At 27.7% G+C, this 11,276-nt stretch overlaps 1 protein-coding gene across 2 annotated transcripts in view; it reads right to left on the reverse strand.

Annotated features, from left to right (window-relative positions):
• The window catches only part of LOC107443000 (forkhead box protein K1), a 48,371-nt gene extending 37,248 nt beyond the window's left edge, over positions 1 to 11,123 (reverse strand). Inside the window, exon 1 of one of the 2 annotated variants that reach the window (XM_043051744.2) lies at positions 10,586 to 11,123. In XM_043051744.2, coding sequence (XP_042907678.1) covers positions 10,586 to 10,941 — 356 coding nt within the window. In that variant the 5' untranslated portion in view covers positions 10,942 to 11,123. The remainder of the gene's footprint in view (positions 1 to 10,585) is intronic. The other variant, XM_043051743.2, reaches the window with a different exon arrangement.
• Between the last annotated feature and the right edge of the window lie 153 nt (positions 11,124 to 11,276).

Consider the following 11,276-nt stretch of genomic DNA (forward strand, 5'->3'; position numbering starts at 1 on the left):
AATACAACACGAATCTAATAATCGAGAGTGAGAGTCAAGGTTACAGCGAATTTCTGATGCAACTAAGCAAACGATAAATTGTAATTTTTTTTTATCCCTTTAGTTCCACCTTCCCCTACCTTATATTTGGTGAACTACAAGTTGTTTCGTTTATTCTTTTTTGAATATCGTTTAATAATTTTCGACTTTGTCACAATAGAACTCTTTTATAAGAATTAAAGACTACCTTTGAAGTGAAATACTTTTTAATAACTCTTATCTCCAAATTTTAATGAATTTTTCACACATTGATCCTTTAAAATTTCTATTTTGAAACAACTTTTCAAAGTTGAGTGAAAGTTTTTTTGAAAGTTAAATAAAAACGTGAATCGTAATTCTAATGGAATCGAAATAGAAGAACGAAGGAAGTTGAGTGAAAGTTTTTTTGAAAGTTAAATAAAAACGTGAATCGTAATTCTAATGGAATCGAAATATCTGTATCGTATTTAATAGCTTAATTTTTGCAAAGAAGAGTAAAATACATTCAAAATAAGGCATTAAAATGAACTGTTTTGCTAAAATAAACAAAAACTTTAAAAAAAAAAAAATTAAACATAATTGAATTCAGTACAAAATACTAGAAAAAGGAACATAAAAGCTTATGTTAGAAGAAGAATACAGGTTGCATAGACAAATTTTTCAAAACCAAAAAGAAAAAAAAAAAAAATCATAATTAGGATCTGCACAGTAATAAAAATTATTTTTTTCTATCCTTTTAAAGTTCTTAATTTATAAACATAAATTGAATAAAATTCAAAATTATTTTCAAAAACTTTACATAATCATGATAAAATAACAAGTTTCTGACAAATAATGCAGAGAAAATAATGAAAATCATGCATTTTTTGCAATTTAGAACGACTACCGATATGGCAGATAAAAAAAATCTCTTTTTAAACGATAGAAAATTAAACATTTTTTACAAACCTCAAATAAAAAAAAGCACCTTTAAAGAAACGTAAATCAAAAACAAGCAGCTTTAAGCACTTTCTAAAAAAACTACGCACCCTGCAAGGGGCCGTTCAAAAAGTACGTACATCCCGAAGGGGGGGAGGGGATTTGCTATTATGTACGGTTTTGTACGATGGGGAGGGGGGGAGGTATTATACAAAGTACGTACTTTATAAACATACACCAAATTTAAATTTGACTTTATCCTACACACTCCTTAAGTAAATATTTAATTTTATTTAAAACATAATTATTTTAATTTTTATGAAAAAGGGGGGTAGACTAATAAAATGTACGTACTCTAAGGGGGGCGAGTAAGATCTTATGTACAGTAATGTACGAAAGGGGGGGAGGGGTTTAAAATTTCTCCATTTTTGTGTACGTACTTTTTGAACGGCCCCTATTACAGAAATAAAAAGTTAACCTTAAATGAAAGTCAANTTTTTTTTATGTACATAATCTGCAGTATTATAAAGAAGAGTAAACCGAGGAACATAAACGAGGCTTCATTAGACGAAGACATTAATTTTTTGATGTGCATTAATTTGTTGAAGTAACATGTTAAGAGGACTTAACATATGTGTGCTTGTTCAAGGTCAACCATTCAACCCCACTTTCCAATAGGAAGTTAGAAAAGAGCGGTGTTCAAATTCAGAGAGGGTCGTTATATTAGGAGTTGACCTTTTTTACGGTCGTTATAGCAAGAGTAAAATAACGTTATCTTTTATGGATGTGAATTGGGACTCCTTCACAGGGTCGTTATATCATGTTGGTCGTTCTATCACAGGGTCGTTATAACACGAGTCGACTGAATAAGTATCTCTATTCCCCTACAATATTTTAGACAAACAAAATTTTCATGAATCAATACTGATTTGAAGTTATCGAAGTTAGAAACAAGAAAGAGATAAAAATAATCTATATGCAAATACAGTGTTCTCCGTAAGATATTCACATCTTTTATATTTAAGTATTGAGTTTTTTAGTGATTTTAAATTTTACCATTATCATTTTTTAATCGATACCTTTTGCTTAAAAATACACCTTTAAATGTTTATTTCCTTAAAGTTTTCAGTTTAAAATATATACATAAAAAAAAATTAGTTATTTTTTATTAAAAATTTTGTTTACTTTTTTTAAGAAAATTTACAAATAGAAATAGTCTTTTAGCTTGCCTTCAATTATTTTTCAGAAGTCTCCAATTTTTCTGTTATCTCGATACCGATTAAGAATTAATTTCGTGAAATATACACATAAAATAGCATAAGAGAGTAATTTAAAAATTGAGGATGAAATTCAGTTATTACATAATATTACACGTTTTGATACATTTTAACGATGAGTGAGTGCCCTTTTCTTTGAGGAAGCACACTGCCCTTTTTCATTCCTAGGTTGAACTGCAGATATAAGAATTTTTCTAGCTTCATGCGACGCCCATTAAATAACCAAATGATTCAATATCATGGTGTATCGAATTGGATGGAAGATTTTTTGTTGTTGTTAATTACGAAAAACTTGTATTGCTGTGAAAATGCTACATATTTTTTTTCCTTATTTATGTAGATAAAACTTGAATTTAGACCTACTTTTTAATACTTTATCAGATGAACAAAGTGAATGAACTATTTTACTACACTTCGCCAACGCCAAACTACGCAAAAGGTAGGCACACCTTAGTTTTGTGAGAGCTTATTCAAACAAAACTCGAAAATCCTTGTTATAACAGGGCTTTCAATAAAGAATTAAAACCATACACATTCGGTATCATCTGCTACATTTAAGATTTTCAAATTCATGACTAATTCCAAGAATTTTTCATGACAACAAAGTTACTATTTTCTCCGACAAAAACACAACAATCAATTTAAAAAAGCATTACAATAACATTCATTGAAATAATAGGTATAACCAAAACTGTTAGACTCCGCATCTTCATATTTTTAGATTTTAAATTAAAAAAACAGAGTAAAGAAAGAGTTAAAGCAATATATAGCTAGAAAAAAAAATACAAAAGCAAATAATTTCTTCTTTTTTTCTGCAGAATTATATTCTAAAGATACTGTTCTTGTTTATCGGAAAGGAAAGAAATACTCTTGATTTTTCTGTTCTCTTTTCGGAATAAAAAAAAAAAAAAATCGCCAATGACTGTCATGCTTCAGCTAGAATTTGAAATTGATAAAATAAAAAATAATAACAAAAATTCTGAAATCACAGAAGTTTAAAAGATAATTCGCTCTAGAAATGATGTTCTTTCTTTCATTTTTTGAAAGAGCACCATGATTTTTGAAGAACACGATAAAAACATTTTATATTTTAATAAAATATGATTGTGAGTGGGGATTTTGCTAAAAATTCAGATATTTGGAACACTATGAAATTGAGAGGGGGGGNTTGGGGGGGGGGGTAAATTCTATTTTAGATTTTTCGGCGAACTAAATCCATGATTTTTTTAAAAAAAAAAAAATAGTTAAATCATGACATTTCATGACAAATTTTGTGCAAAAACCGAAATTCATGATTTTCCAGGTGCGTAGATAGTGTAGTAACACATAATCTGTTTAATAATTGACTTATGAAGTGGCGAAAGATAATTTAAAAAAAAAAAATACATATATAGATTTCGAATCATTTGAAGCGAAAAAAAACTGCTAACTTCCGTGTGCAGATGCCAGATGAGAATCATAGGTAATTACTTCATTTATCAACAGTGAGTCAACTGACGTAAGTAAAAGCATCGAAATAGTGAAATTGACGCGTTTTATTACGAAAGTATCAAGTTTACATTTTTCGTAACACCAACGATCGACAATTATTGGTTTTTGAACAAGTTAGATAAGCAGCCTTCAACTTTGATGATAAAAATAGACAATGTAGAATGAGTAAGAGGGCACTGGTGAGAATTTTAATGTCAAGGGAATATAATACACGATGAAACCTAAGTAACTATGTAAGTCACAAACACAAATTAACACTAGATTGCCTAAGGAAGTCATTTTGACTGCCTTTTAATTCCAATTAGAAAAATAATGATGTATAATATAAAAACACAATTTCATAGAATTTTGTAACTTTTAGTACAACATATAATTTTTTTAATTGCTAATATTTACTAATAACTTGTTATATAACTGTAAATAATATAAAAATTAATTTAAAACATATTTCTTTACACATTAGTTATTCTTTTACTGCATTGTAAACAATGTAGTGACTGCATTGTAAACAATGCAGTCACTTTGACTGTGCAATATAGGTATATACTAAAAAATTTTCAGTCCTAGTGTTAAAAGTTGACAACCGTTAACATGGATAATTATCTTTAATTACACAGCCTAACTGGCAACTTTAACCCTTTCTTTAGTGATGAGTGCAAGTGAAGTGACAATTTAGACAGGGTAGATTTAGATTTTAGGTGATTTTTAAATTTCCTGTGGAGTGGCAACCTCGTTAGAATAGCTATAATTTTTATATTTTATAGTTCACGCTTTTTTTTGTGTGTGTGTGATAGTTTCAGACCTTTTCCAAATGGCAAAAGAGACTTAAAATAACTGGAAAAAAAACTTAAAAGACATTCAACAGAGCTGTTCAAACCATTTTTTAAAAGACGAAAATGAGAAACAAAATTCTCTGCATTCCCCCTGTTATTTTAGATGATTTTTAAATTCCTTGTATTTTCCAGGTTTTCCCTGTGAATGTGGCAACCTTGTTAGAATAGCTATACTTTTTATATTTTATAATTATTCTTTCTTTTTTTGTGATAGTTTCATACCTTCTCCAAATGGCAAAAGAGATTTAAAATAACTAAAAACACCTAAGTTACTTTCAACAGAGTTGTCCAAATAGCTATATTATTTGCATTCTTAATACTCAACATTATATAACCAGGGATCTGTCCAGGCCGAATTTACTAGCGTCTAGCGGTACCTTCACAAATTCAATTTTAGGTAAAACGGTAGTTTCCTAAATTTAACTTTAGGAAAAACGGTTGTCTCACAAAATACTTTTTCTTAAAATTTTATTTTTGTATCCCGATAAATCTATATTTTTACCATGTTTTTGTGTTGACTTTTTAATATAATTTTTAACTTTTCACAAATTATGTCAAAATTTTCACAAAATAGGTACCTTTCAGAATAACCTAGACAGACCCCTGATAAGTTACCTGCAAAATTAGTAATAAATAATCCAAAACTAAAGAAAACCAGGGGTTATTTTAGGAGAAATTTGGATCTCTTACTAGATTTTTCACACATTCTTTCCGAAAATCCCTCATATAAATTTTTGCTTTAAAAGTGGGCCCTTAAAAAGTGCTTTTGAAAATTGAAGTCAATGACCTCTTTATTCAAAATTTTTAAACTACTACTCCTAAAAGGGTATGTTTTCTCACAAAAAACAGGACCTTATAAAAATAAAATAACAGCAGAACTTAGATTTTTCTTAAATTTATCATTATTATTCTTTTCTGATTCATTGACATTAATTCATTTATAAAAACTTTAAAGCTGTAAATAAGATCTGAGATCATTAAAAAAATCATAGAAACATGAAAGAAAAACAATTGCTTTTTGGTAGTTTTGTATGAGGAAGGTGAAAAAAGGAATAGTAAATAGATTTTACACTTAGTAAATTTTTGTCTCCCTATCTCTGCCTAAAAGATGGAAAGTGAAATTGCATAAAAAAACTTAAACATGTACTTTAATAATAATAGCTTAGTTTGCTAATTTTTAACTCTTCTTTCTTACAGAAGATAATGTTCAAGTTCATATTTGACACTTAATTGCCAACTATTTCAAAAACTAAATTCAATTTAAAAAAAAAAAAACTCACTTAAGATATTGATGATAGACAAATAATTAATTTCTAGAAAAATTTTTTTCCATTATATTGGTCATTCATAGAAATGAAAGTGAAGATTATGCAGCTGCTATAAAAATCAATAAAACAGTATTTTGTAATTATGTACTACTAATTAATTTGTACCTTATGGCACAATCAACTTGAACAAGAATAATTGAAAATCACCTTTGCAGTATAAGTGCAGTACAAAAACATATACTAAAATATTTACCATTTTGAAATCTTGTGACTTAACATTCTGTCGATCGACAACTATTGAGAAGCACATTGTTTTTTCAACTTCAAAGTAAAATACAGGTTTTTCATTGCTCATAAAAATAGTATCAAATAATAAATTTTCATTAAATTAACCAGAGCAGTGAGTGTTGAATATGATATAGTTATGAAGGCTCATAAACTACAAGTAACCAACCAAGAAAGAATTTCATAGTTCTAGGGCATAAACAAATATTCTAGATTTACACTGTGCAAATTCCAGATTTATATGTTAAAGAGAAGTTATGTTCAGATAAATCCATTCAATTAGTTGCTTGATGTTTTGCGAGATCAGTGTTTTGGATTGAAATTTTTTTCCAGATTAAAGACTCATTTGAAGAAAAATCAGACACAGAATTTTGATCTTTAATGGGCAATTCTTATTGATGATAAGAGACAGAAATGGATATCAAAGCACTATTTATATTTGATTCAACTTACTTTTGTGGGTTAGGCTTCTCAATTACATTATAAATGAGAATGATTTATACAGGAAATAAATTCGAGACTTAAAATGACACAGCATTTTGCTGATGCTCCTCTGTGCATTCAAGAATTAGCGAAGAAAAAATAATTACAGGCATCCTATTTAACAAAGTGATTAATTCTATTATACAAAACTTGATCAATAACATATTAAATTGCTGTACTGATATTTTTTGCATCTAACTGAAGTAATAATTAATCATTTCTTTTGCTTAACAAGTTCATTCACTTATAGATATAAAAAAACGAAAGAAAAAAAAAACTATTTTAAGAATTGGTAAATTACAATTATTGCTTTTACTATTTAATTTTTAAAACATGTTAAGAACACTTAAAATCTGATTTACATGAGTTTTTGATGGGATAAAAAGATTTCAAGACTTAACTTATTTATTGACCAACAACCAGGATCTAAGGTTATTTTGCAGAATTTTTCACCAGGAGAATGGCTCACATATGATATCATTGACTTGAATTATTTTTCACTTAAAAAAAATTTTTTTAATAATTTTATCAGTTAATTTTTTACAGCAAAAATATATATATAGGATCCTTTATTAAATTTATGTATTTTTTAAATTTATATGCATTTTTATTTCAATTGCTGAGTTACAAAACCAACTTTTTTCTCAGTGCTATTTATATCTTTACTTAATTTTCACCTCATCATCATTAATGTTTTCTCCTAGTGCCATAAAATTAATTTTTTTAAGAAATAATCTTAAGTCGACTTTATCCAGCGCCTCAAAATGTCAGGGGGAAAAATCAAACTGTAACAGATTCAGTAATTTAAATTTTATTCATACAAGCAGATGATGAAGTTCGGTCAATCCCATTCTTTCGTTGGGGTGGGACATTTGAAATAATTATGAAAAATAACAATCAGGGTGCATAGTCAGATTTTTCAACAAAAATTAAGCCCTTTTAAGCACTAAAAATTTTTTTTTAATCACTTTCCAAAAAAAAAAGAAATCATTATTAGGATCTGCATAGTAATAAAAATTATATTTCTTCCTATCATTTAAAGTTCTTAATTTATAAACATAAAATAAATAAAATTCAAAATCTTTATACAATTATGATAAAATAACTAGTCTCTGATAAATATTAGAGAAAAAATTTTGAAAATCATGCATTTTTTGTAATTCAGAACGACAATCGACACTGCAAAGAAAAAATTTATTTTTAAAAGATAGAAAATGAAGCACTTTTTACAAACCCCAAATAAAAAAAGTACCTACCTTTAAGGGCTTTTAAAAAACATAAATCAAAAATAAGCACCTTAGCACTTTTTAAAAATGCTACACACCCTGATAATATTTTCATAAAAAGATCAATTTTTTATTAATATTTATTTTAACATAAATTTTAGCATTTTTCAAAGAAAAAAAGAATTTTTTTTATTTATTTTAAAAACTTAATTTAAAAAAATTAGAAATAAATATTAATTTAAGGACAGAATTCAGACCATTGATCTGTTTTAAAGTCTGATTTCAGTCCTCGGGACTGAAGAGTGGTACCCGTGCTTCTGATAATTATGAATAAGGAGGAATTGGCTAAAATCAGGATTCATGATTTTTTAGATTTTTATTTAAATACACTGTAAGAACTTTGATTTATGATTAAAAAAACTTCATAAATGTTTAACCAAAATTAAATTAATATTAAAACTAAATATATTACAAGAATATTTTAGAAGCTCTAACTACCTAAATCAATTTTTCATTATAATACATAGCTTTGTAACCATTTTGAAACAAATGCATGATTGAAATTTACAGACTAAAACAAAGTTTCAATTACCAAACTTTAATTTTAATTTTTAAAATGACAAAATAAATGTAACAGATTGTGTTTACAAATGTAGTCATTCATCTAAAAATAAATAAATATTTAAACCATAGATTTTTATATTAAAATATAAATTTTTAATCTTATACCAAAATAGATAAGCTAAAAAAAATTTTTTTTTTAAATATATGTACTCATTTAAATTTTTTCTCACAAAATTTCTTTATAGAAAATCTGATAATGTCAAATATACTGTAAACATATTATGAGGAAAAAAACTTAAATGTTTACTTTAATCTGTACTTTCAATCTCAAGAATCAAAAGATTTTTAAAAATGTAATTTCAAATGTTTTGGAATTTAACACATACCAAGAAAGAAAGTAATTTTGTTAGGGCTAAAATTAATTAATGCAGCAATTTATTTAAAATAAATTTTAAAACTTAGAAAAGAAATAATAAAAGTACTGTTTTTTTTTTAAACTTCTTAAATCAATATATATATATATATATATAAATCAGTTGATTTAAATCAACAAACCCTGTAAAATAGATCAGGAACCGCCAAGTTATACAGCATAGTAAATCGCAAAAAATTGCAAGCAGGTAGTAGCAAGTAGATATTTGTGTACAACTTGGTACCTAACAGGGGTAGTACTTAGTACCTAAACTATTTTGCTTAAGTTTTACAAAAAAGATAATAAAGAAATACTGAGCAAAGATCTTTCCTTTATTGTAAAGTGTCAAATAATATTTATTTTAAAAACTTAATTGTCTTTAAATAAAATTTGAAAAAATGACATCCAACTAATATTTTTGTTGATAAATAATGTAAATATAAAACAATAGAAAAAATATAACACAAATTCAAACAGAATTATAATTCCTAAAAAAGTCAAACTCTGGAAATAATACTAGTGTCTGTTTTTTCTCGGCAACTACTTTTTACGTTAGTCTAGTAAAGAAACAGGGTTCTAACTCAACTAATCTTTCAAATTTGATAGGTACAAAACTGCCCAGGCCCACCAATGGATGCAACTTAAAATGCCCCTCTGACCGTGAGTTAACAAGAATTGCGTATTTAGAGTCACATATAACTAATATTTAAGCTAGCTATTTTAAATATCAGATATTTAATCACTTTGGTCACTCTTTCACATGCGAATGTATACAAGTGAAACATTGATGTTCTTTTAAAGGAAAGAAACATATTTTTGATGTACTTAAATTTCTTAGAAGAAATTGCATGCATTTGAAAATTTCCTGGTATTTCTTAAATATTAACCGATAGGGAAGATTTCCGAATCATGATCTGAGGTAGAATTATTGTCAAGTTATGGCAATTTCCATGCAGCGGCCCGTGAGCGGGACAAACTTGAAGGGCCATGCGTGGCCCTTCAAGTTTGCCTTCCGCAATTCCAAGCCATGCGTGGCAAACATCTACACATTTTTTTAAAAAAAATTCTATTTAAAATCAATTAGGCACCTTGGTGATTGTAGTTGGCAGGGCAAATCACCATATGGAAATATCCCTGGCAGTAGAGAAGGATATAAAAAGTTGAAGTTTAAATTAACTTATTCAACAATTAATGTTTGAAAATAACAAACTGTCTCACGTAAGCATAAAACAAAACATTGTGAACTAATTCTTGATATTTAATACAAGCCAATTTTTTTTAATTAAAACCACAATTTTAAAAATAATGTGTAAATTAATCACCCCAGCATAATTTGGTTCCTTAAAAACAGTGAAGTAGTCACTACATTTCGAAAGCTTGTGGACATTATACATTTGAAAACAAGTAGTTGTAGTAATTTAATTTATAACAAAGCAATTGCAGTAAACTACAAAGGTACCTAGCATAATAAGACAAGACTTGAAAATTTACTCTTTTATAGTTCCTAAATACTTTATTTTGAGGCATAGAATGTGAGATTGCGCAATCACCTTAAAACGTTCCATTTAATATTCCACTTTTGCAATAACAAATGGTACTGTCACTAACACTTAATAAAATTTTTTATTCTATTCAACTAAATATTATTAAAAAAAATTAATAATCGGCAAACAGATAATTTTATAAACCGGCAGGTCTAGCCTTCCGAAGAATCACGTGGTATAAATAACGACAAAATAAGGATACATAATTTAAATGTATAATTAAAAGGAAATTATTATATAATTACTGAATTAAAATATAAACTTACGTTCTCGGCAGTTCCAGAGATGGAGCTCCTTTACGCATAAATACACCATCAACAAACACTCCATTCTTACCATTACAGCTCATGAAAAAACAAGAATTTTCAAAACAAATTTCCAAATGTTTTCGCGAAATGAAGCTGGAATGCCCCATATTTACATCCACTTCCCCTCGGCTACTATTTCGACCTATACTAATACGGTTTTGTCGGATCATATACTCAAATTCACGTCCTTCTAATTTAGCTATAGCCGCTGCATTCGGCTCCGGACTCCATAAAACTTTAGTAGGACTTGATGGTGCTGATTTTAGAGACAACAATGCATAAGCATCGGTTTCAGAACTAGGAGCACCGGACATTATTCAGCTAACTGTGAACTAATAAAAAATATCCAAGTGATGACAAGTAATGTTTGTGTTAATTAATATGTCATAAGCTTTATCATAACACGCACCCTAAACATTTACGACGAACTCGAATCGAGCAGACAGCCCGATCTCATTCCAGTTCTAAAGTCAAAGGATAAAATAAATAAAGTTGTAAGCTGACTTTACCCAACATTCAATCGTTGGACCAGATTCTGCAAGCCACCCAATCTCTAGAATTAAAAAAAGTACTTTTTCTCCAACTTTTAATGAAAAAAAATAATGAAAGAAAATCTATAAATTGTCATTTTTAATATTAAATGCTTAAA

This window comes from Parasteatoda tepidariorum, chromosome 9 (genome assembly GCF_043381705.1).
Source record: "Parasteatoda tepidariorum isolate YZ-2023 chromosome 9, CAS_Ptep_4.0, whole genome shotgun sequence".
NCBI classification, from domain to species: domain Eukaryota; kingdom Metazoa; phylum Arthropoda; class Arachnida; order Araneae; family Theridiidae; genus Parasteatoda; species Parasteatoda tepidariorum.